Genomic DNA, 26622 nt, shown 5'->3' with positions numbered 1-26622 from the left:
ACAGCTTCTATTGACCATTGCTCTGATCATAGAGATCAGTTACAGAAGGAAAAAAAATGCAAGAACGTAATTATAACATAACATAAGCAGTTAAAACCCAACCTTCAGCACATACAGAATGAAATAGCTTTAACAGAGTTAAATCTGTTAAATCAATCATCCCAGTAACTGTCAGAGGGTGGAGCTTTAAAACTCCCAAATAGCATTAACTAATCAACTATAAACCCAAGAAATTTTACTTCCAATAACAGATTTCATTAATCAAATGTCTGATAACTCCTAAACAAAGATTTACCATAACCTTATAATAATAACAGAAAGAAATGTTGTCTCAGTAAGTCCACAACTTAGAACAATTATCATACCTAAGTAGAGGTTACATGAGTGAACATTATACATACAAATCATTTTGCTTTTAAAATACTCAGTACATAGAAAAATATCCCAAATTGCATATTGTCCATAACAGAAACTGTAATGCCGGAGAAACTGAGGCAGGAGAGAGATTAGAGAGTTTTTAATATTTTATTAATGGGAGAGTAAGATTGACTGGACAGGACTCTCGTCTCAGATTATCCAGTCAGACAGAGATAAGTATACTGGGACCAAGGGATCCATATTGGTCCCAGGGCTGGAGGACCCAAAGAATCCAGCGTCCAGCATACAACTGCCAGCCGCCATACTCCAGCAATGAATGGAAGAACCCCAACTTCTTAAATACCTTTTTGGAGACAAAGAAGAGAAAGGGAGGGAAAGTTTTTTATCAGGGAGGGGAAGCCATAAAACCTAAAAATTCCAGACACAAAGAAGTAAAGATATCATGGGGTATCTTGGAATATTCTAAAGGAATATTGTAAATCCGTAAAAGAATCAGGAGATCTACTCTTTTATCTTGCTAATTTACAACCCGAGAGCGAATAATCCTTAGTTTTACTGGGTCAGAGACAGAACAGTTAAGGAAACTGAGACAGGGAAACTGAGTCAGGACAGTTAAAGAAAACTGTGGCATAACATTCCACACTCTTTCTCCTAAATATTCAAACCTTTGAATCTTAGCACCTTCCTCTAGATACCCAGGAGGTCTTTGACCCACTTTATGTAAAGCAAGTGAGCCAAAAATAAAACTAGAAAAATGTAAGGACTCATATGGCAAGAGCAAGTCTCTCCCTGATAACCCCAGAGTTAACAGCTGTACAAAGGCTCCCTTGTTGCAAGCATGTCAGGCCCTCTCCAGTTCTGGAGCACCACCTCAGCCAGAGAATCCAGTTTGAGATGGACAGTTAGGTCTGTGGTCATTTGTGCACTTAACTCAGTCTCTGCTTACAAAGCAGCAGGGTCCAAGGCCCAGTCAGAGAGGCAGCCCTCTCCATGGGGGAAGGATGAGGCTTGTAGTAGCTCCACCCGTCCCCACCCAGAGAAACAGGACTGCTATTAGAATACAGATTTCTGAGCAGATTATGCACAGTTAGACCATCAAGGTAGGCAAACTCCAAACTTTTTAGGTGCCTCAAGCCAAACTTCAAGGTCCTTTGAAATGCTGAAATACTTAATGAACTGGGGTTACAGGAATGGAAAAATAGATCAGAGAGACTGCCAGTGTCACGACAGGTGTCTGATTTCTAAAACTTTTCTAAAAAAAATAATCCCAAAAACTGAGTCTGCCAGGGCACTTTTAACAAAATAAGGGATTCTAAAACTAAAGCATCCAATTCCATCTCAACTAGTGAGACAGGGGGTGGGACAGAAATGCCTAAGGCAAAGTGAATAGGAGCTAGGGGTTCCCATTCTTTCAGGTAGTTTGAAAAAAAATATATCAGTTTCCCCAATGTTCTATCTCTACCTCCCTTTTTTTTTCTCACGGAAAGGAATTATCAAATGACCATTCCCCATATAAATCCCAAGAGCAAATCAAAATCCCTATACATAACAGACTAATACAGTAGCATTTCCTAAAAATCCCTCAAACATAACAGCAATAATTACAGTTTTAACAAATCCCATCCCAAGTCTTAAACACACAGTAATAGATGATCCAGGCAAGGTTTAACAGTCAGTCATCAACCATTCCCAAAGTCCCTCATATCAGTCCAAAGTACACTCGATGCAGGGTCCAGTCCATGGTCTCATTTTAAAACTGCTACTTCAGGCTATGAAGTGATAGGAGGCTCTCATTCCTTGCAGAGTGGGTGTGTGCCGTGGTGACAATCAAAGCTGATCAAAGCTGATCCAGGTTCCAGAAGCAAGTCAATATCTGTAATTTGACCAAAATCTAGAACAAAAACACAAATCTTAACACATAAAGATTAGATCAGTCTCAGAAAGAAAGACTCAGTTCACCAGACTGTTGCAAAACATGAGGAGGCCAAAATGGATTGGCCAGCAGTTTCCTGTGTGAAGAGACGAGTTTGCTTTACAGGCCAAGCAAACGGCTGCAGTCTTACAAACCCCTGTTAATTGTCCACTTATGTAGAAACCTTAAAGGAACAAAACACAAATATCCAGTAACAGACAGATGACCAGGCGAAATAGTTGCCCAAGCATTTAGGATACAATGATTACATATGACCAGACTGAAAATAGCAAGGCACGACATAATTGAATTGCAGTAACAGTTCTATTGACCATTGCTCTGATCAGAGAGATCAGTTACAGAAGGAAAAATTCAAGAACATAACTATAACATAACATAAGCAGTTTTGAGTTTTAACAGCTTATCAATCAATTGTCCCAGTAACTGTCAGAGGGTGGAGCTTTAAAACTCCCAAATAGCATTAGCTAATTAACTCTAAGCCCAAAAACTCCAATAACAGATGTCATCAAATTTCGGATAAATCTTAAACAATTATTTATCATATCCTTATAAGTCATACCCAATACATAGAAAAAAATCCCAAATTGCATATTGTCCATAACAAAAACATTTTCAAAAGGACAAAGAAAAAAAACTTATGTCCAGAGGCCCTTTAAATAACCTCAGGATGACCCAATACAATCAATTTAAACTTATACAAAAGACCCAATTTCACATAAAAGAATTCAAGGGTTTTTTAACATAGCAATTAAACTCTTAGAAATATTCGTACCAAAGTATGGATCACATTTACGACCATATCTCTTAACCAAGAAAACCTTTATGAAGAAACAAATATTCAATCAATTTAACCTAAAAGTATGTCCTTAAAAATCACAACTTTGCTGCACTGCCGCAATCAGATAAGAAAAAAAGTGGCAGGAACACACTTTAGAGGGGTGAGGGGAGGAGAGGATTCCATATGGCCATCCTTCCCCCACTCCTGATCCCCTAGAAAAAACTTCCCTCAGGTTCCCCACTCAATTTCCTACATGGGGATCCTTTTCAAGATTTAGCCCATCAGTTTCCCAATATCAGGTTTCTTCCCAAATCCACCCATTTCCAACTTTCTCTTTCCTTCTGACTACATACTTAAACAATCTCCTTTCCTTTAATTGTTAGCATACTGCTGTATATTAACTTTCCAAACTTTCAAATCCCTTTCAATCTATTTTTTCCTTTCCTTTTTTTCTTCCTTTCTCTCCCTTTTCTCCCTTTTTCTCACAGGCTGCTGCAGTCAGCCAGAGAGAGAGAGAGAGAGAGAGAAAGATTTTTCAAACTTCTTGACATTTTCTAAGCCTGCAACACAGAGGCTGAATCCTTATCTCTTACAAGCTTGCTAACTTTTAACACAGACACACACAAACAAACATGGAGCTCCAATTTACTATGCACAGTTGCAACGTTTTCCAACCAACAACATAACAGACAAACCACACAGAACATGGAACATATGACACAGACTACACAGTTACAACATTAAGCAAACATACCATACCCAGAGGGTATTCTCCAGCGTCCCAGAAAATACCCGTCTCAGAATTTGTAAACCCGTCGGCATTTATTCTGAGACCACAGGTTGCAACAACAGAACAGACCAGAACCAGAACCAAAACCAGATGGTACCCCAAAAGGTACCCAGACATACTTACTCTCCCAAATGCCGAATCGATTTCGTTGTCCACTGTAGGCCGGACTGAGGCTGAAGAACCACTTCCTTTTCCTAGGAGGCTCTGGGGTAGCAGAGTGCTTTTCTCAAGGAACAGACCCAGGTCCTGAGCCCCGCTCAGGCCTAGGTGGAGACGGAGAGGTCTCTAATCTCTAATCCAGTTCTCAGTTTCTATTATCTCGCTGGGGCCTCCAAATTGTAATGCCGGAGAAACTGAGGCAGGAGAGAGATTAGAGAGTTTTTAATATTTTATTAATGGGAGAGTAAGATTGACTGGACAGGACTCTCGTCTCAGATTATCCAGTCAGACAGAGATAAGTATACTGGGACCAAAGAATCCATATTGGTCCCAGGGCTGGAGGACCCAAAGAATCCAGCGTCCAGCATACAGCTGCCAGATGCCATTCTCCAGCAATGAATGGAGGAACCCCAACTTCTTAAATACCTTTTTGGAGACAAAGAAGAGAAAGGGAGGGAAAGTTTTTTTATCAGGGAGGGGAAGCCATAAAACCTAAAAATTCCAGAGACAAAGAAGTAAAGATATCATGGGTTGGTCTTGGAATATTCTAAAGGAATATTGTAAATCCCTAAAAGAGTCAGGAGATCTACTCTTTTATCTTGCTAATTCATAACCCGAGAGCGAATAATCCTTAGTTTTACTGGGTCAGAGACAGAACAGTTAAGGTAACTGAGACAGGGAAACTGAGTCAGGACAGTTAAAGAAAACTGTGGCATAACACGCCCAGCGCCGGGGCAGGGCCCGCCCGTGCCCAAGCTCCTCGGCGGGAAAGGAAAGCGGGCCCTGAGACCGAAGAAATCCTACCCAAAGCACAGCTCATGGAGGAAGAGACCATCTCTGTGACATCTGAGGAAATGTAACCCCCCAGTCACGGAGTCTGTCACACCCTCCAGTGGATAAATAACCCACTGTTTACCCTCTGGCTGGACCTTGTGCTCCCTTACTCTGATTATCCCTAATAAGGGCCTTAGTGACAAACTGAGGCAATTGGGGTTAGGCGACTTGCCCAGGGTCACAAAGCCAGGAAGTATTAAGTGTCTGAAATTTGAACCCAGGCCCTGCAGCATGGCAAAGGAGAGGGACACAGTGAAGTCTGGGAGCAGCCATGTGCTCTCAGGGGGCAGGAAATGGGCAGCGTCAGGAGATCCCTGGACTGCTCCCAGCCCTGCCAAGGCCCCCTCCCTCCCATCCTGTCCCTGAGACTCCCCTCCCCCACCTCTGCACCTCTCTCCCATCCTCCATTTCCCTCCTCAGCAGAATCCCCTGAACTCCCAGCTCTCCCTCCCACCCCCACCCCCTCCTACATCCTCACACATCCTCCCTCCTCCATCGCTCCACCTTCCCCAACCCTTCCCTTCCCCCCTCAGGCCCCACCTTCTCTGCAGCCCGGGCTCCAGACTTCCGTCCCCCTCCTTACTCAGAGATGCCAGGTGGGGGAGGGGAGCTCTGAGTGATGGGGTGAGGGACAGGTATGATCTGAGTCCTTTTGGGAAGGCTGAAATCCTGGGATGGGGAGGGGTCGTTCCCAAGAGAGGGAGTGGGCGGGGCTCCTGGGATAGGAGGACCCGCCCATAGCCCCTTGGCCATAAACAGAATCACTGGGAGCTGAGCTCTCTCCACCTCCATCTCTCTGACCTGAGATCTCTCTCTCTCCTTCTCTCTGAGATCTCGCTCTCTCCTTCTCTCTGAGATCTCTCTCTCTCCTTCTCTCAGAGCTCTCTCTCTCTCTCCTTCTCTCTGAGATCTCTCTCTCTCCTTCTCTCTGAGCTCTCTCTCTCTCCTTCTCTCAGAGCTCTCTCTCTCTCTCTCCTTCTCTCTGAGATCTCTCTCTCTCCTTCTCTCAGAGCTCTCTCTCTCTCTCCTTCTCTCTGAGATCTCTCTGCCTCCTTCTCTCTGAGCTCTCTCTCTCTCTCCTTCTCTCTGAGATCTCTCTCTCTCCTTCTCTCTGAGCTCTCTCTCTCTCCTTCTCTCAGAGCTCTCTCTCTCTCTCTCCTTCTCTCTGAGATCTCTCTCTCTCCTTCTCTCTGAGATCTCTCTCTCTCTCCTTCTCTCTGAGATCTCTCTCCTTCTCTCTGAGATCTCTCTGCCTCCTTCTCTCTGAGCTCTCTCTCTCTCCTTCTCTCAGAGCTCTCTCTCTCTCTCCTTCTCTCAGAGCTCTCTCTCTCTCTCCTTCTCTCTGAGATCTCTCTCCTTCTCTCTGAGATCTCTCTGCCTCCTTCTCTCTGAGATCTCTCTCTCTCCTTCTCTCTGAGATCTCTCTCTCTCCTTCTCTCTGAGATCTCTCTCCTTCTCTCTGAGATCTCTCTCCTTCTCTCTGAGATCTCTCTGCCTCCTTCTCTCTGAGCTCTCTCTCTCCTCTCTGAGCTCTCTCTCTCCTTCTCTCTGAGCTCTCTCTCTCTCTCCTTCTCTCTGAGCTCTCTCTCTCTCTCCTTCTCTCTGAGATCTCTCTGCCTCCTTCTCTCTGAGCTCTCTCTCTCTCCTTCTCTCTGAGATCTCTCTGCCTCCTGTCTCGGATCTCTCCGCCTCCTTCTCTCTGAGATCTCTCTGCCTCCTGTCTCGGATCTCTCCGCCTCCTCTCTCTGAGATCTCTCTCTCTCTCCTTCTCTCTGAGATCTCTCTACCTCCTTCTCTCTGAGCTCTCTCTCTCTCCTTCTCTCTGAGATCTCTCTGCCTCCTGTCTCAGATCTCTCTGCCTCCTTCTCTCTGAGATCTCTCCGCCTCCTTCTCTCTGACCCGAGATCTCTCTCCCTCCTTCTCTCTGACCCGAGATCTCTCTCCCTCCTCTCTGAGATCTCTCTGCTTCCTTTCTCACACTTGAATCTCTGCCTTTTTGGAGCCGTCCCTGCTCTGCAGGCCCAGGTAGGTCTGACCCAGGGCCCCGCTCCCGCTAGCTGCCCTTCCCATTGGGCTCGCCTCCCCCTCCGACCTCAGGAGTCACAGCCGCCAGGCCGCCCACCTCCCCCATAGGGATCCCTGGGACCCCTGACCCGGGGGGCAGTAAGTCCTCAGCCCAAATGCTCCCGCTTCGGAGTCGGCCCCGTCTCTGCGCTCCGGCCCCTCCTCAGAGACCTCCCTGGCCCAGCCTGGTTCTCAGGAGGTTCTCGGGCCTTTGCTGACTGAGAGCTGGTCAGCGCCCATGTCCAGGACCAGCCTTGGCTCCCCGGAGATCGCTCCCGGCCTCCCCCGGAGCGTTAGAATGGGGTCTGGGCCGGAGAGCTGGATCGGATCCCCCAGTCCCGCTTCTTCACTGGATTCTCCCAGAATTCCGTCCCCTTGTACTGCCGGGAAACTGAGGCCAGATGGAGCTGAGAGAGTCTGTGGTGTTTGGATTTCGGAGAGGGAGAGATTGTGCCGGGGGCGCCCCCGGGGCGGCCCAAGCCTCCGGCCAACAACGAGCCTCCGCAGGGACGGATGTACTCTCATGCTACACAGATAGACTGAGGCGGGGGCAGAATCCGAGCCCTGAGCGTGGGAACAGACTATCGGCTTCTGAGAGAGTCGGGGCCGCACGGGCCGTTCTGGGAAGTCGGGTAAAGAATGACAGGAGGGGTAGGACCCTCAGTTCTTGAGCCAGGAGGATTCGGAGCTGAACTGCCCCTTATCTTGAGTCTCACACTGACTGTAGAGCGAGCGGCCCTCAGTCTTAACGAAGTGGCCGGGGAGGGGAGGTTGCGACTAAGGGGACTGAGGCAGGACAATCGGGGAAACTGAGGCAGAGCAAGTGGAGAAAATGAGGCAGGACAATAAAGGAAACGGGCACAGCGCCCTCAGTGACAGCCTTCAATTTCTTTCCATAAAATCTTTGCCCCTTGACCAGGAGATGGGTTCAAGCCGCACATTCTTTGGAGGCTCCGCCAATCGGGGCTGGGACTTTGGGGATCCAGCTCCTCAGCCCCCGCACTAGCAGGTGGTGAGAGAGCTCAGGGACAAGGGTCATGGAGGCTGCTCCTGGTCTTGTCCCACCTTGGAGCCGAAAGCCTTGGGGGGAGGGCATGAGATCAAAGGGGAGGAGGCAGGGAGGGAGGCAGGTCCTGTTCCTGCTCTGACCCAGCTCCCTTCCAGGGCCAACCCTCCCTGCTCTCTCCTGGGATGGAGTCTCTCCTCTGAGGGAGGGGCAGGGCCACTGACTGACCCTGCCCTGAAAACTCACTCTCTGAGCAGATCCTGAGAAGGGAAGCCTCAGACCCCGGCCTCCCTCTCTGGGGCCCCTCTCCCTCCCCCGCCCGGCTCACAGAGCACCCAAGCCCAGAACCAGAGACATGGCCCCCGGCAGCCGGAGCCCCTCGTCCCAGGTGAGTGCGGCCCCTGCCCAGGGGGAGCCCAAGGGAGCTTCCTCCTGTCAGAGGGAGGGGCCCCGGCACGGCTGGCAGGAGGGCAGGAATCACCCCCCTGCGCTGCCCATTTCCTGCCCCCTCAGGCGGCTCCCAGGGCTCTGAGTCCCTCTGCTTTGCCAGGTCTCGGGTCCCATCAATGAGCACTGAGAATGTGGTTCCCGGGTGCCGAGCACTGTGCCCACCCCCGGATTGGGAGGGGGAGACATCAAAAGGACCAAAAACAGCATTGGGAGATGGAGAGATTTGGTGCCATTGAGAAGTCTCCCCAGTCAGGAGAGCAGGGCCTGTGGGGGGACTGAGAGCTGAGAGAAGCAGGAGTTATGGCATGGAGGGGGCCCCTAAGACCACTTCTGGTTCTATGAAGGGGTGTCAGGGAGAGCACAGGTTGGCCCCCGACCTCTGATCTCCCGGCTCCCACCTACCTGGGCAGGGCAAGCACAGCCCACATTTCTAGGAGACAGTTACCTGAAGGAAAAGGGGGAGCTTCTTCCCCTCAGAGCTTCTGCCAGGAAGAGAAGTCCCAGGCAAAGTTTGCTCAGAAAAGTGGACATGAGGAAAGAGCAGAGGCTCTTGTGACTTCTGTGAGCAAAGACCTTCCTGAGAGGGTCCAGGAGACCCGTTTTGCCTCCTCTCCCTGTCTCAGGGCGTCCCCAGCAAGAACCCCGACAATTCTCACAATGAGGTTAAAGGAGATCCTATTTCCAGGGCTCCCGGCCCCTGGCAGATGCCACAGAACCAGCCCCCAAAGCCGGGCCAGGCTTCTCCCACCTTCTTCCCCTCTTCCTCCTGGACCCCAGGCTCTGGCTGAGCCTTGACAAGACCCTCCATCCCATAACCGGCTCCCAGGGCCTTCTCTCCTGCTGGGAATGTCCTCCCTCCCCCCTGGGCCTCCCGGCCTCCTTCCCGTCTCAGTGAAAGTTTCACCTTCTGAAAAAAGGGCCTTTCCAGGTCCCCAAACTTCCTTCTGAGAAGTCTGCACCGTACAGGGTTTGTGTGGACCCCCTTGATGAGATGTTTGTTACAAACTGGACTGAGAGCTCAGGGAGGGCAGGGACCCTTAGCTTGTAACCTCCCTTTGTCCCCTCCCCCCAGGGATGGGCACAGGACTTGGCACCCGGGAGCCACATTCTCAGGGCTCATTGATGGGATCTGAGACCTGGCAAAGGAGGACTCAGAGCCCTGGGAGCCGCCTGAGGGGGCAGGAAATGGGCAGCGCCAGGGGGGTGATTCCTGCCCTGCTGCCAGCCCTGCCAGGGACCCCTCCCTCTGACAGGAGGAAGCTTCCAGGGCTCCCTAGGACGCCCCTAGGGCTGACGCTGCTCAGCTCCGGGCAAAGACTGCACTCACCTGGGAGGAAGGGCTCAGGCTGCCAGCGGCCATGTCTCTGGTTCTGGGATTGGGTGCTCTGCCAGCTGGGCTGGGGAGGGAGAGGGATCTCAGAGAGGGAGGAAGGAGTCTGAGGCTTCCCTTCCCAGGATCTGCATAGAAAGAGAGTTTTCTGAGCAGGGACAATCAGTGGCCCTGCCCCACCCTCAGGGGAGAGATTCCACCCTGGGAGGGAGCAGGGAGGGTCCAGCTTTGATCTCATGCCCTCCCCCCAAGGCTTTAGACTCTCTAGGGTCCTAATGTCTGCACAGACCTGAGAGCTAACAAGGCAAATGTAAGTAAGGCCGGAGAAACTGAGGCAAGACAGAGACCAGAGAGCTCCCAACATTCTATCAACGGGAGAGTCTGATTGACTGGACAGGATTCTATTCTCAAAGTATCCAGTGGTTAATGTGAGTTCTCAGTGACATGGATACACACACACACACACACACACACACACACACACGCGGCACAACCACAGGGGTAAAGCAAGGCAGGGGCAGGGTCAGAACACAGAGCACAGGAACAGACTATGGATCTGGTTCTGACAGCGCCTCCGATGGGAGACACCGGACACTCTGATAGGAGCCAGCAAGTATGGACTCCCCCTTATCGTGAGTCCCACATTAACTTTTTATAACCTTAGAGCAAGTGGCCCTCAGTCCTTAAGGAACCAGAAGCAGGGTTTGCAACTAAGGGGATCAGGCAGAACAGTTAAGGAAACTTGAGACGGAACAATTTAGGGAAACCGAGGCAGAACCAATTAGGGAAACTGAGTCAGGACAATTAAAGAGAACTGTGGCACAACATTAAATAAAACTAGAAAAATGCAAGGACGAGTCTCTCCCTGATAACCCCAAAGTTAACAGCAATACAAAGGCTCCCTGCTGCAAGCATGTCAGGTCTATAGTTCTGGGGCACCATCTCAGCCAGAGGATCCGGTGTGAGATGGACAGTTCACTGTGAGTTAGGTCTGTGGTCATTTGTGCACTTAACTCAGTCTCTCATAACAGAGCAGCAGGGCCAAGGGCTCAAACCCACACAGAGGGGCAGATCTCTCCAGGGGAGAAGGGCCAGGCTTGGAGTAGCTTCACCTGCCCCAGCCCAGAGAAACAGACAGAGCTGCAGAAAAGATCAGATTGCAGAGCAGATTTTGCATAGTTAGAGCATCAAGGTCCGCAGATCCCAAACAAGGTCCTATGAAATGCTGAAGTACTAATTAATGAACTGTGGTTACAGGACTGAAGAAAAACAGATGGGAGAGACTGCCAGTCCCAGGACAGGTGTCTGGTTTCTAAAGCTTTTCTAACCAAAATAGCCCCAAAACTGAGTCTGCCTGGGCAATTTTAACAGGCTATGGGATTCCAAAACTAAAGCATCCAAATTCAATCTGAACTAGTGAGATGGGGGTCGGGAGAAGTGCCTAAGGCAAAGTGAATAGGAGCTAGGGGTTCCCATTCTTTCAGGTATTTTGAAAAAAACACACCAGTTTCCCCAATGTTCTGTCTCTTCCTCCCTCTGGTTTTTCCTCTCAAGGAAAGGAATTACCATATAAATCCCAAGAGTGAATCAAATTCCCCATACACAACAGACTAGTACAGTAGCATTTCCTAAAAATCCCTCAAACATAACAGCAATAATTACACAGTTTTAACAAATCCCATCCCAAACCTTAAACACACAGTAATAGATGATCCAGGCAAGGTTTAACAGTCAGTCCTCAATCATTCCCAAAGTCCCTCATATCAGTCCAAAGTACACTCGATGCAGGGTCCAGTCCATCCTCTTGATGCGGGAAAGATTCCTTTCTAGATTCCCAGCCTCTCCTAGTTAATAATGTAAATTGCCCTTTAACTCACAAATCCTGGTCCCTTTGAATTCCAATAGAAGATCTGACCTGTCCCAGCCCCACCCGGATCTGAGCCAACTTTGGGGCTATGCCCGAAAGCCCCTCCAGCTAAGTCTCCTATTATAAAAAGGCCACGCTGGGAACCCCTCTTTGCAGAGATTCCAAACATGGCTACCATGTGAGGACCCTCTGTCCACTGGACCCTCTGTCCAGTGCCCTCCTTATCTCTACCTTCGCCTATACTTTAACTTTGCTTACTCAATAATAAACCTCTTTTATCAATCTAGCTCTCCGGGCCAATAAATGCTTTTATTGGGAACTCGCGCCGCTACTAGACCCCCTTGCGCCGAATCTGTACCCCAAACCTGCCACTAGACCTTAACCCTAATTTCATTTAGGTACCCCAAAGCTAGACCTCAAAACTCTCATTTAAGAAAACTTCTTCAGGCTGTGAAGTGATAGGAGGCTCTCATTCCTTGCAGAATGGGTGCATCATGCTGACAATCAAAGCTGATCAAAGCTGATCCAGGTTCCAGAAGCAAGCCAATATCTGTAATTTGACTAAAATCCAGAACAAAAAACACAAATCTAACAAAGAAAGATTACATCAGTTCACCAGACTGCTGCAAAATATGAGGAGGCCAAAATAAATGGTTTCCTATGTGAAAAGATGAGTTTGCTTTACAGGCCAGGCAGAAGGCTGCAGTCCCAAGTTGTAACAGCAGTGAGGTCTCACAGACCCCTGTTCATTGTCCTCTTATCATGTAGAAACCTCAAAGAAACAAAACACAAATATCCAGTGACAGACAGATGATCTGGGGAAATACTCCGTTACCCAAGCATTTAGGATACAATGATTACATATAACCAGACTGAAAATAGCAAAGCATGACATAATTGAATTGCATTAACAGCTTCTATTGACCATTGCTCTGATCACAGAGATCAGTTACAGAAGGAAAAAAAATGCAAGAACGTAATTATAACATAACATAGGCAGTTAAAACCCAACCTTCAGCACATACAGAATGAAATAGCTTTAACAGAGTTAAATCTGCTAAATCAATCATCCCAGTAACTGTCAGAGGGTGGAGCTTTAAAACTCCCAAATAGCATTAACTAATCAACTATAAACCCAAGAAAGTTTGCTTCCAATAACAGATTTCATTAATCAAATGTCTGATAACTCCTAAACAAAGATTTACCATAACCTTATAATAATAACAGAAAGAAATGTTGTCTCAGTAAGTCCACAACTTAGAACAATTATCATACCTAAGTAGAGGTTACATGAGTGAACATTATACATACAAATCATTTTGCTTTTAAAATACTCAGTACATAGAAAAATATCCCAAATTGCATATTGTCCATAACAGAAACTGTAATGCCGGAGAAACTGAGGCAGGAGAGAGATTAGAGAGTTTTTAATATTTTATTAATGGGAGAGTAAGATTGACTGGACAGGACTCTCGTCTCAGATTATCCAGTCAGACAGAGATAAGTATACTGGGACCAAGGGATCCATATTGGTCCCAGGGCTGGAGGACCCAAAGAATCCAGCGTCCAGCATACAACTGCCAGCCGCCATACTCCAGCAATGAATGGAAGAACCCCAACTTCTTAAATACCTTTTTGGAGACAAAGAAGAGAAAGGGAGGGAAAGTTTTTTATCAGGGAGGGGAAGCCATAAAACCTAAAAATTCCAGACACAAAGAAGTAAAGATATCATGGGGTATCTTGGAATATTCTAAAGGAATATTGTAAATCCGTAAAAGAATCAGGAGATCTACTCTTTTACTTGCTAATTTACAACCCGAGAGCGAATAATCCTTAGTTTTACTGGGTCAGAGACAGAACAGTTAAGGAAACTGAGACAGGGAAACTGAGTCAGGACAGTTAAAGAAAACTGTGGCATAACATTCCACACTCTTTCTCCTAAATATTCAAACCTTTGAATCTTAGCGCCTTCCTCTAGATACCCAGGAGGTCTTTGACCCACTTTATGTAAAGCAAGTGAGCCAAAAATAAAACTAGAAAAATGTAAGGACTCATATGGCAAGAGCAAGTCTCTCCCTGATAACCCCAGAGTTAACAGCTGTACAAAGGCTCCCTTGTTGCAAGCATGTCAGGCCCTCTCCAGTTCTGGAGCACCACCTCAGCCAGAGAATCCAGTTTGAGATGGACAGTTAGGTCTGTGGTCATTTGTGCACTTAACTCAGTCTCTGCTTACAAAGCAGCAGGGTCCAAGGCCCAGTCAGAGAGGCAGCCCTCTCCATGGGGGAAGGATGAGGCTTGTAGTAGCTCCACCCTTCCCCACCCAGAGAAACAGGACTGCTATTAGAATACAGATTTCTGAGCAGATTATGCACAGTTAGACCATCAAGGTAGGCAAACTCCAAACTTTTTAGGTGCCTCAAGCCAAACTTCAAGGTCCTTTGAAATGCTGAAATACTTAATGAACTGGGGTTACAGGAATGGAAAAATAGATCAGAGAGACTGCCAGTGTCACAACAGGTGTCTGATTTCTAAAACTTTTCTAAAAAATAATGTCAAAACTGAGTCTGCCAGGGAAATTTTAACAAAATGAGGGATTCTAAAACTAAAGCATCCAAATTCAATCTGAACTAAGTGAGATAGGGGGTGGGGCAGAAATGCCTAAGGCAAAGTGAATAGGAAGCTAGGGGTTCCCATTCTTTCAGGTAGTTTGAAAAAAATATACCAGTTTCCCCTATGTTCTATCTCTACCTCCCCCTTTTTTTCTCACGGAAAGGAATTGTCAAATGACCATTTCCCATATAAATCCCAAGAGCAAATCAAAATCCCTACACATAACAGACTTAATACAGTAGCATTTCCTAAAAAGGCCTAAAAAGCCCTCAAACATAACAGCAATAATTACAGTTTTAACAAATCCCATCCCAAATCTTAAAACACACAGTAATAGATGATCCAGGTAAGGTTTAACAGTCAGTCATCAACCATTCCCAAAGTCCCTTATATCAGTCCAAAGTACAGTCGATGCAGGGTCCAGTCCATGGTCTCATTTTTAAAACTGCTGCTTCAGGCTATGAAATGACAGGAGGCTCTCATTCCTTGCAGAGTGGGTGTGTGCCGTGGTGACAATCAAAGCTGATCAAAGCTGATCCAGGTTCCAGAAGCAAGTCAATACCTGTAATTTGACCAAAATCTAGAACAAAAACACAAATCTAACACATAAAGATTGGATCAGTCTCAGATAGAAAGACTCAGTTCACCAGACTGTTGCAAAACATGAGGAGGCCAAAATAAATTGGCCGGCAGTTTCCTATGTGACGAGACGAGTTTGCTTTACAGGCCAAGCAAATGGCTGCAGTCTTACAGACCTCTGTTAATTGTCCACTTATCATGTAGAAACCTTAAAGGAACAAAACACAAATATCCAGTAACAGACAGATGACTAGGCGAAATACTCAGTTGCCCAAGCATTTAGGACACAATCATTACATACAACCAGATTGAAAATAGCAAAGCATGACATAATTGAATTGCATTAACAATTCTATTGACCATTGCTCTGATCAGAGAGATCAGTTACAGAAGGAAAAATGCAAGAACATAACTATAATATTAACATAAGCAGTTGAGTTTTAACAGCTTATCAATCAATTGTCCCAGTAACTGTCAGAGGGTGGAGCTTTAAAACTCCCAAATAGCATTAACTAATTAACTCTAAGCCCAAAAACTTTTACCTCCAATAACAAATGTCATTAATCAAATTTCTGATAAATCTTAAACAAAGAGTTACCATAACCTTACAGTAATAACAGAAAGAAATTTCGCCTCAGTAAGTTCACAACTTAGAACAATTATCATATCTAGGTAGATGTTACATGAGTGAACATTATACATACAAATCATTTTGCTTTGAAAATACCCAATACACAGAAAAATATCCCAAATTGCATATTGTCCATAACAAGAAACATTTTCAAAAGGACAAAGAAAAAAAAACTATTATGTTCAGGGGTCCTTTAAATAACCTCAGGATGACCCAATACAATCAATTTAAACTTATACAAAACACCCAATTCCACATAAAAGAATTCAAGAAGGTTTTTTTTTTAACATAGCAATTAAACTCTTAGAAATATTCGGACCAAAGTATGGATCACATTTACGACCATGTTCTTTTAACCAAGGAAACAAGTATTCAATCAATTTAACCTAAAAGTAAGTATGTCCTTAAAAATCACAGTTAGCTGCACTGCCGCAATCAGATAAGAAAAAAAACGGCAGGAACATACTTAGAGAGGAGAGGGGAGGAGAGGATTCCACGTGGCCACCCTTCCCCCACTCCTGACCCCTAGGGAAAAAAACTTCCCTCGGGTTCCCCACTCAATTTCCTACATGGGGATCCTTTTCAAGATTTAACCCATCAGTTTCCCAATATCAGGTTTCTTCCCAAATCCACCCATTTCCAACTTTCTCTTTCCCCCTGACTACATACTTAAACAATCTCCTTAAAGAACTTTCCTTCCCAGATGCTCCTTTGGTAAAGTAGCAGAAGGCAGTGGGGGTGGGTGACTCCTTCCCCCACCTCTTCACCTACTCCCAAAAGTCTTTCTTTCACCTTCCTAACACCATGCAAACCTTTAATTTCCCTTACAAATCAGTCCTTCCTAAATCACCTGCATTGCTCTTTCCTTTTCCCTTCAAAAACCTGTAAGATTCACCCTATAGTGAATAACCCAAACCTCCACAAAACCCACACATGTCCAGCAGAGCTGGATTTAAAGTATAACTTATGTTAACAAATAACTCAATATATTTCAAAAGGTAACAAACTGAATCAAACTAAGACAGCTGTTTTTAAAAGTTTTTTTTCTTCTACCACATTTCTTCTAACTTATCTCCAGAGCTTTTTATTGCCCAGGCCAGGCTAAGCTTGAATTTTATTGCTCTTTACTCTAGTAGGCTTTTCCTAAAAAAAAATTTTAAAGTCACAAGCAAATTTTCCTTTTTTTCCTTTCCCTTTTCTCCCTTTTTCTTACAGGCTGCTGCAGTCAGCCAGAGAAAGAGAGAGAGAGAGAAAGATTTTTCAAACTTCTTGATATTTTCTAAGCCTGCAACACAGAGGCTGAATCCTTATCTCTTACAAGCTTGCTAACTTTTAACTTTTAACACAGACACACACAAACAAACATGGAGCTCCAATTTACTATGCACACTTGCAACGTTGTTTTCCAACCAAAAACATAACAGACAAACCACACAGAACATAGAATATATATCACACAGACTACACAGTTACAACATTAAGCAAACATATCCAGAGGATACTCTCCAGCGTCCCAGAAAATACCCGTCTCAGAATTTTTAAACCGTCGGTATTTATTCTGAGACCACAGGTTGCTAGCAACCTGATCAGACCAACTAGACCAGCTAGAACAGACCAGAACCAGAACCAAAACCAGATGGTACCCCAAAAGGTACCCAGACAGACTTACTCTCCCGAATGCCCAATAGTTTTTTTACTTTCAATTTTATTGATCTCTCCTTTTATTTTTTGAATTTCAAGTTTAGTGTTTCATTGGGGGTTTTTAATTTGTTCCTTTTCTAGCATTTTTAGTTGCAAGCCCAATTCATTGACCTTCTCTTTCTCTATTTTATACAAATAGGCCTCTAGAGATATGAGATTTCCCCTTATTACCGCTTTGGCTGCATCCCATACATTTTGGTATGATGTCTCATTATTATCGTTTTCTTGGATGAAGTTATTAATTATGTCTATAATTTGCTGTTTCACCCAATCATTCTTTAGTATGAGATTATTTAGTTTCCAATTATTTTTTGGTCTATTTTCCCCTGGCCTTTTATTGAATGTAATTTTTATTGCATCGTGATCTGAAAAGGATGCATTTACTATTTCTGCCTTACTGCATTTGAGTTTGAGGTTTTTATGTCCTAATATATGGTCAATTTTGGTATAAGTTCCATGAACTGCTGAAAAGAAGGCCACACTGAATACTTTCAAAAGGTTTCTTTCCAATGTGAGTTCTCTGGTGTCTAGCAAGACAGACACTGTGTGTAAAAGCCTTTCCCCATTGATTACATTTAAAATGTTTATCTTCAGGGTGGTTTTTCTGATGTCTGTTAAGATCTGTCTTGCATGTGAAAGCCTTTCCACATCAATTACATTTATAGGGCTTTTCTCCTGTGTGGATTCTCTGATGTAGTGTAAGCCTGTACTTCAATATGAAAGCCTTTCCACATTGATTACATTTAAAAGGTTTTTCTCCAGTGTGGATTTTCTGATGTCTCCTAAGACCTTTCTTGCGTGTGAAAGCTTTTCCACATTGATTACATTTATAAGGCTTTTCTCCTGTGTGGATTCCCTGGTGCAAAGCAAGACTGTCTCTCCTTATAAAACCCTTTCCAAATTGATTACATTTAAAAGGTCTCTCTCCAGTGTGAATTCTCTGATGTAAAGCAAGAATGTAACTCTGTCTGAAAGTCTTTCCACAGTGATTACATATATAAGGTTTCTCTCCAGTGTGGATTTTCTGATGTTTGCTAACACGTCTCTTGCATGTAAAAGCTTTTCCACATTGATTGCATTTATAAGGCTTTTCCCCTGTGTGAATTCTCTGGTGTTCTGCAAGCAAGCAATTAAGTATGAAAGCCTTTCCACATTGATTACATTTAAAAGATTTCTCTCCAGTGTGGATTCTCTGATGTGCAGCAAGACTGGCACTCTGTGTGAAAGCCTTTCCACAATGATTACATTTAAAAGGTTTCTCTCCAGTGTGGATTCTCTGATGTGCAGCAAGATTGGAACTCCTTCTGAAAGCCTTTCCACATTGTTTACATTTATAAGGCTTTTCACCTGTGTGGTTTCTCTGATGTTCAACAAGGCTGTAATTGTATCTGAAAGTCTTTCCACATTGATTACATATATAAGGTTTCTCTCCAGTGTGGATTTTCTGATGGTTGCTAACATGTCTCTTGCATGTAAAAGCTTTTCCACATTGATTACATTTATAAGGCTTCTCTCCAGTATGAAGCCTCTGATGTATTTTAAGATTTGTATTGCGTGTAAAAGCCTTTCCACATTGATTATATTTAAAAGGTTACTCTCCAGTGTGGATTCTCTGATGGGCAGCAAGACTGGCACTCTGTGTGAAAGCCTTTCCACAATGATTACATTTAAAAGGTTTCTCTCCAGTGTGGGTTTTCTGATGGTTGCTAACATGTCTCTTGTATGTAAAAGCTTTTCCACATTGATTACATTTATAAGGCTTCTCTCCAGTATGAAGCCTCTGATGTATTTTAAGACTTGTATTGCGTGTAAAAGCCTTTCCACATTGATTACATTTAAAAGGTTTCTCTCCAGTGTGGATTCTCTGATGGGCAACAAGGTGGTCATTACGTGTGAAAGTCTTTCCACATTGATTACATGTGAAAGGCTTCTCTCCAGTGTGGATTTTCTGATGTTTGCTAAAATCTCCCTTGCATGTGAAAGCCTTTCCACATTGATTACATTCAAAAGGTTTCTCTCCAGTGTGGATTCTCTGATGTATAACAAGGAGGGACCTGTTTGTTAATGCTTTTCCACATTGATTACATTGATAAGGCTTCTCTCCTGTGTGGATTCTCTGATGTGCAGCAAGATTGGAACTCCTTCTGAAAGCCTTTCCACATTGTTTACATTTATAAGGCTTTTCACCTGTGTGGTTTCTCTGATGGTCAACAAGGCTGTAATTGTATCTGAAAGTCTTTCCACATTGATTACATGTATAAGGTTTCTCTCCAGTGTGGATTTTCTGATGGTTGCTAACATGTCTCTTGTATGTAAAAGCTTTTCCACATTGATTACATTTATATGGCTTCTCTCCAGTATGAAGCCTCTGATGTATTTTAAGACTTGTATTGCGTGTAAAAGCCTTTCCACATTGATTACATTTAAAAGGTTTCTCTCCAGTGTGGATTCTCTGATGGGCAACAAGGTGGTCATTACGTGTGAAAGTCTTTCCACATTGATTACATGTGAAAGTCTTCTCTCCAGTGTGGATTTTCTGATGTTTGCTAAAATCTCCCTTGCATGTGAAAGCCTTTCCACATTGATTACATTCAAAAGGTTTCTCTCCAGTATGAATTCTCTGATGTATAACAAGGAGGGACCTGTTTGTAAATGCTTTTCCACATTCACTACATTTATAAGTCTTTTCTCCTGTGTGGATTCTCTGATGTACAGCAAGATTGGAACTCCTTCTGAAAGCCTTTCCACATTGACTACATTTAAAAGGCTTTTCTCCTGTGTGGTTTCTCTGATGTAAAACAAGACCGTCTCTCCTTATAAAACCCTTTCCACATTGATTACATTGATAAGGCTTCTCTCCTGTGTGGATTCTCTGATGTGCAGCAAGATTGGAACTCCTTCTGAAAGCCTTTCCACATTGTTTACATTTATAAGGCTTTTCACCTGTGTGGTTTCTCTCATGTTCAACAAGCCTGTAATTGTATCTGAAAGTCTTTCCACATTGATTACATTTATAAGGCTTCTCTCCAGTATGAATTCTCTGATGTATAACAAGGAGGGACCTGTTTGTAAATGCTTTTCCACATTCACTACATTTATAAGGCTTTTCTCCTGTGTGGATTCTCTGATGTACAGCAAGTTTGGAACTCCTTCTGAAAGCCTTTCCACATTGACTACATTTAAAAGGCTTTTCTCCTGTGTGGTTTCTCTGATGTAAAACAAGACTGTCTCTCCTTATAAAACCCTTTCCACATTGATTACATTGATAAGGCTTCTCTCCTGTGTGGATTCTCTGATGTGCAGCAAGATTGGAACTCCTTCTGAAAGCCTTTCCACATTGTTTACATTTATAAGGCTTTTCACCTGTGTGGTTTCTCTCATGTTCAACAAGCCTGTAATTGTATCTGAAAGTCTTTCCACATTGATTACATTTATAAGGCTTCTCTCCAGTATGAATTCTCTGATGTATTTTAAGATTTGTATTGCGTGTAAAAGCCTTTCCACATTGATTACATTCAAAAGGTTTCTCTCCAGTGTGGATTTTCTGATGTTTGCTAAAATCTCTCTTGCATGTGAAAGCCTTTCCACATTGATTGCATTCAAAAGGTTTCTCTCTAGTGTGGATTTTCTGATGTATAACAAGGAGGGACCTGTTTGTAAATGCTTTTCCACATTCATTACATTTATAAGGCTTTTCTCCTGTGTGGTTTCTCTGGTGTTCTACAAGCCTGTAATTATGTATGAAAGCCTTTCCACATTGATTACATTTATAAGGCTTTTCACCTGTGTGGTTTCTCTGATGTTCAACAAGCCTGTAATTGTATCTGAAAGTCTTTCCACATTGATTACATGTGAAAGGCTTCTCTCCAGTGTGGATTTTCTGGTGTTTGCTAAAATCTCCCTTGCATGTGAAAGCCTTTCCACATTGATTACATATATAAGATTTTTCTTCTGTGTGAAGTCTCTGATGTAAAGCAAGACCAGCTCTAGCTATGAAAGCTTTTCCACATTGATTACATTTATAAGGTTTCTCTCCAATGTGGATTCTCTGATGCTTACGTAAAGTGGAACTAGATGCAAAAGTCATTCCACAGTGATTACATTCAAAAGGTTTCTCACCAGTGTGGATTCCCTCAGGTATAACTAGAAAGAATCTCCGTGTGAAGATGTTCCCATCTTCATTATATTTATAAAACTCTCCAGGATGAATCTTCTGAGATCTATCAAAGTCTGAGTTCCAACTATGAGCCTTCCCACACTCACCAGATAAAGGTTTTTTCATTCCAGAGTCAACTCTAGATTGGGAAGGAAGAGATGAATGATGGGCTGAGATTGCTTCACATTCATTACACTCATCAGGTTGCTTCCCTATCTGAATTGCCTGCTGAGTAATGAGCTTAGAGGTCTGACTTAAGGCCATTCCACCTTGACTACTCACACAAAACATTTTCCCATGATCATTTTTCTGATGTCTCATGAGGTCTGAACTCTTGCTGAAGGCCACATCCCAGTGATTATCTGGATTCATTAGGATTTCAGCAGGCTTCTCCTGGGAATCCAAAAGCTCTACCTCTTCAGGAAAACATTTCTCCAGAAGACAGTTATTCCCTGAATTCATTTTGTTATAGTGATTTAGGAAAGAAGATTGTTTGAATCTCTTTCTAATTTCATCCACTTCACAGTCAGACTTTGAGTAATCTACTTGAATGTTAGAGTCATTGATTTCCCTCAAAGTCAAGGCACAGGGACCATCCTTCATGAATCTTTGTAGTTCACATTCTTCCACAAAAAGGCCCAGTTTTCTAGTCATCTCATTGCATTCAAAGTTGGGCTGCAAATCTGAAGAAAACAAACCATCAACCATAGAAATACTAAAATATGTACACAGATAATCAAAAGCAATAGCAATGGTAACTTAAGACTTAGGTGGCTCATGCCCATCTCCTTACTAACCTCAAAAGAGTAAAACTTCACGGATATAGTCTTGCAGCAAAAAGTGGCATGTAATAGACTTTGTAGGGAGTAGAGACCTAAAGGATGTGAAAGTGACCTGGGAGACCAGAGTACTGGTCCTTTAACAGAAGGGACAGACACAGAGCAAGATAACTGCCAGATTCAAGATTAACAGAGTAAAGTGATTCTCCATGGGAGAAGAGTTTGTTTCTAAGTTGGATAGAACATGGTTTGTAACCTTTCAGCTGAAAAGGACTGGGCAATTCTCAGAGATTTGTCAGACAGTACTCCAGATACTCATCTGGGACAGAACATTGGAAATATCCAAACTGGTCTGATGCAAATGGTGGGGAAATTCAGATGGTATGGTTTGTGTGGACTGCATTTACAATGTCTGAAAGCTATTTATGGGCCAAAGGCCTAATCAGGTGAAGCTGAACTACTCAGTGCTGATAGAGTCACATCGATCAATGACACCAACAGGATGGGCTGAACACCTCTGTAGCACTCTAAGGAGACTATGGGTATTACCAGCTCACACCTATCATATCACCTAGGAAGTCAGGAAAAGATAATGAAGAATGGGAGAAGGGATGAGGGGAAAGTGGGAAGGAAATCCACTGTTGATGGAATTATGACCAGATCCAATCATTTTGGAGAGCAATTTGGGATTAGGTCCAAAGGGATATAAAACTCTGCATATCCTGTGACTTAGCAGTAACCCCACTGGGTCTGATTACCAAAGAAATCAAAAACAAGGGAAAAGGACCCATAAGAGCCTCTTTTTGTGTGGGAAAGAATAGGAAAATGAGTAGATGTTCATCAATTGAGGAATGACCAAAGAAACAGAAATTGTCTGAAGAAAACAACTCCTATCAAAACAGATTTGGCAAGATGGGAAAAGAAAACAACTCCCTGAAAAACAGAATTAGTGAAATGGAAGAGAACTACTGCCTAAAAAGTGGGGGGGAAATCTAACGAACACGACAAGCCATTTTTTAAAAGTCCAATTGCCCAAAAGGAGATAAAGAAAGCTAACTGAAGAAAGAAATTTACTAAAAAGTAGATTTGAACAAATGGAAGTGAATGACTCAATGACACATCAAGAATCAGTCAAACAGAAATCATATTTTTCCTGTCAATGAACCCTGATCATCTATGGCTCCAGCTGTTGAAATGGAAGTAAATGATTCAATTCAAAAAGGCTACAAGGAAAGAACAAAGTGGATGGAGAGTTGTACCACCCAGAGGAACTAACATCTAAGACTAAGATGCACCAGAGTATGCGTCCTTTCTCTCCTGCTCATGCTGTATTTGGCCTGACAACTAAAACCACGAAAAGAGAGGAAATGGTCCTTACCCAGGGACAGCAGATTCTGAACATTCTCCAGCGTGACCTCCTTGTACAGCTCCTTCTCAGAAGGATCCAAGAGCCCCCACTCCTCCTCAGTGAAGTCCACCATCACATCCTTGATGGTCACCAACTCCTAAACCATCAAAAGGCACAAGATTTTGAGCTGAGACTCCAGAATCTATGTGGTCCAACCTTCATCAACCCAGAGTTGAATCAGAGCTGAGATTTGTCTACCAAAATTCACATGACCTTTATGACTGTCACAGCCAACACTTTGCAACCAAGCATTCAGAGCCCAATGGGATACTGAGAAATGTGTTTTCTGTTTGAAGTAAGACTCATGTTGGAATACAAAAAAGGTTTTTTACTGTACAATGCTTGTCCTGATGAAAGGAGGGGAAATGTCAGGGACACATCAGTGAGGTGTGAGAATGTATATAAGAGAGACAAGGAGAAGGGAAATTCCTCCCTATCAGAAGTGTCATAAGTGACATGTTAAGGAAATTCCATCATCAGCCTTCTTATATATCACTAACAAAATCCAACAGACAGAGTTACAAAGTGAAATTCCATTTAAAGGAACTACTGATAGTATAAAATACTTAGGGATCTATCTGCCAAGGGAAAATCAGAAACTTTATGAGCAAAACTACAAAACATTGTCCACACAAATAAAGTCTCATCTAACCAATTGGAAAAATATTAAATGCTCTTGGATAAGGCGAGCAACTATAATAAAGATGACAATATTACCTAAACTAATCTATTTATTTAGTGCTATTACAATTAGACTCCCAAAAAACTATTTTAATGACCTAGAAAAAATAACAACAAAGTATATATGCAGAAGGATTTTCCATTAAGGGATGATGTACTCATAGAAAGTCAAACATCATAGTATCCCTAGAGAACACATGGGACTTTCAATGAAACCTTATGATTTAGTTTAGGACAAACTCCGTTCCATAAAACTAGATCGAAAGAGGGGGATGACACGTCTTCCAGAATCTCAATTTCCCCAAGAGCCATTTCTACTAGTAGAAAAGAGTCTACTGTCAAACTCTGACCTTGGCCATGAGTATGAGTGGAGAAAGAGGAGGAGCCTGGGGGCTCAGGACTGAGGCAAAACAGGTCTCTTGGACCCTCTCAGGAAGGTCTTTGCTCACAGAAGTCACAAGAGCCTCTGCTCTTTCCTCATATCTCACTTTTCTGAGCAACCTTTGCCTGGGACTTCTCTTCCTGGCAGAAGCTCTGAGGGGAAGAAGCGCCCCCTTTTCCTTCAGATAACTGTCTCCTAGAAATGCAGGGATGTGCTTGCCCTGCCCAGGTAGGTGGGAGCCAGATCAGAGAGGTCAGGGGCCAACCCGTGCTATCCCTGATGCCCCCTCATAGAACCAGAAGTGGTTTGGGGGGCCCCCTCCAGGCTTCCCTCAGCTCTCAGCCCGCCCCAGAGGCCTGATCTCCTGACTGGGGACACTTGTCAATGGCACCAAACCTCACTATCCCCCCTTCTTTCCCTCCCCCCCTCACCCCCCCGCCCCAACACATCTTGCTTCTTTCATTCTTTTAATATCTCTCCCTCCCAATCTCTTTCCTCCTTGAACTCTGGGAAACACAATCACACCATTTGCACTCATGTCCCAACATAGGTCACTGAGGCTTTCATCTAGGAAATGGGCTTTTTTTTCCCACTGAGGCAATTGGGGTTAAGTGATTTGCTCAAGGTCATACTAACTAGTTAGTCAGGGTCATAACTAGCACAGGAAGTGTTAAATGTCTGAAGCCAGATTTGAACTCGGGTCCTCCTGACTTCAGGGTTCGGGCTCTATTCCCCGCGCCATCCAGCTGCACCTAGCAATGGGCTTTCTGAATGTAATGTTTAAGCTTAAGTAAGTCCACTTGATTCTCCACTGGCTGCACTAAAGAACAATACAGGCCAAGTCCCCTCCTTCACGTTCCTTCTGCCAATCCCTCTAAGAATACTCCTGGACTCACTTCCTGGGCGATCATTCTCCTTCATAAAGCTCTTGGCAAATGCCGAGTCCCTCTGGGAGGACTCAAGCAGCTCCGATTGTCCTTGAACTGTTGTGTGGAGCTACGGGGAAAACCTCTGCAACAGATCTTTTGAATTCTAAATGCACGGACCCAATTTTTTTCTTTTCTGAATAACGTCCCTTTTCCTTTTTCGGGCCCTAACCATAAGTCACCCAGAACTTCTTTGTGAGTCTTCGTACAAGACAAAACCTAACGGAGGCAAAGGAGAAGCTTTGAGGCTCAGGAGGAGAGTCTGTGTCTGACCCCCGTGGCCGTGTGAGCCACACGTCCCTCCCCCTCCCCTGGAAAACGTCACCCTCCTGAGTGGACACATAACTGACAGCTTAGTCTCTGGCCGGATCCTCCTCTCCCTGTCTCAGGGCGTCCCCAGCAAGAACCCCGACAATTCTCACAATGAGGTTAAAGGAGATCCTATTTCCAGGGCTCCCGGCCCATGGCAGATGCCACAGAACCAGCCCCCAAAGCCGGGCCGGGCTTCTCCCACCTTCTTCCCCTCCTCCTCCTGGACCCCGGGCTCTGGCTGAGCCTTGACAAGACCCTCTATCCCACAACCGGCTCCCAGGGCCTTCTCTCCTGCTGGGAATGTCCTCCCTCCCCCCTGGGCCTCCCGGCCTCCTTCCCGTCTCAGTGAAAATTTCACCTTCTGAAAAAAGGGCCTTTCCAGGTCCCCAAACTTCCTTCTGAGAAGTCTGCACCGTACGGGGTTTGTGTGGACCCCCTTGATGAGTTGTTGTTTCCAAACTGAACTGAGAGCTCAGGGAGGGCAGGGACCCTTAGCTTGTAACAATGAGCCACATTCTCAGGGCTCATTGATGGGACCCGAGACCTGGCAAAGGAGAAGGACTCAGAGCCCTGGGAGCCGCCTGAGGGGGCAGGAAAGAGGAAGCGCCAGGGGGGTGATTCCTGCCCTGCTGCCAGCCCTGCCGGGGCCCCCTCTCTCTGACAAGAGGAAGCTCCCTGGGCTCCCTTGGGCTCACCCTGGGCTGACGCTGCTCACCTCTGGGCAGGGACTGCACTCACCTGGGCCGAGGGGCTCCAGCTGCCAGCGGCCATGTCTCTGGTTCAGGGATTGGGTGCTCTGCCAGCTGGGCTGGGGAGGGAGAGGGATCTCAGAGAGGGAGGAAGGAGTCTAAGGCTTCCCTTCCCAGGA

General features: G+C 44.7%; 3 protein-coding genes across 6 annotated transcripts in view; all 3 read right to left on the bottom strand.

Moving 5' to 3' along the window:
* Positions 1-26622, bottom strand: part of LOC127556769 (zinc finger protein 665-like) — a 572139-nt gene that overhangs the window by 173120 nt on the left and 372397 nt on the right. The window lies entirely within an intron of this gene.
* The window catches only part of LOC127556748 (zinc finger protein ZFP2-like), a 605234-nt gene that overhangs the window by 296013 nt on the left and 282599 nt on the right, over positions 1-26622 (bottom strand). The gene's annotated exons all lie outside the window — the stretch shown is intronic.
* Positions 19294-26525, bottom strand: LOC127557673 (zinc finger protein OZF-like). The gene is made up of 6 exons (XM_051990982.1): positions 26493-26525; positions 23424-23550; positions 21549-21682; positions 20474-21011; positions 19589-20221; positions 19294-19310 (listed from the first exon to the last, which is right to left on the bottom strand). Exons 1-6 carry the CDS (start codon positions 26523-26525, stop codon positions 19294-19296), a joined length of 1482 nt encoding a protein of 493 aa, XP_051846942.1.

The sequence above is a fragment of the Antechinus flavipes genome, chromosome 3, assembly GCF_016432865.1.
Source record: "Antechinus flavipes isolate AdamAnt ecotype Samford, QLD, Australia chromosome 3, AdamAnt_v2, whole genome shotgun sequence".
Lineage (NCBI taxonomy): Eukaryota > Metazoa > Chordata > Mammalia > Dasyuromorphia > Dasyuridae > Antechinus > Antechinus flavipes.
The sequence above is the reverse complement of the archived record's forward strand: the minus strand, read 5'-3'. Positions and strand labels throughout refer to the sequence as shown.

What these genes read in the sequence shown, in the direction of transcription:
- LOC127557673 (XM_051990982.1), bottom strand. Translation starts at nt 26,525, where the DNA reads ATGGCCGCTGGCAGCTGGAGCCCCTCGGCCCAG. An exon ending in TCAGAATCTGCTGTCCCTGG is followed by an intron (nt 21,683 to 23,423) that starts GTAAGGACCATT and finishes GTTTTCCTGAAG; the next exon opens with AGGTAGAGCTTTTGGATTCC. An exon ending in ACATGAGAGAAACCACACAG is followed by an intron (nt 20,222 to 20,473) that starts GTGAAAAGCCTT and finishes GAATCCACACAG; the next exon opens with GAGAAAAGCCTTATAAATGT.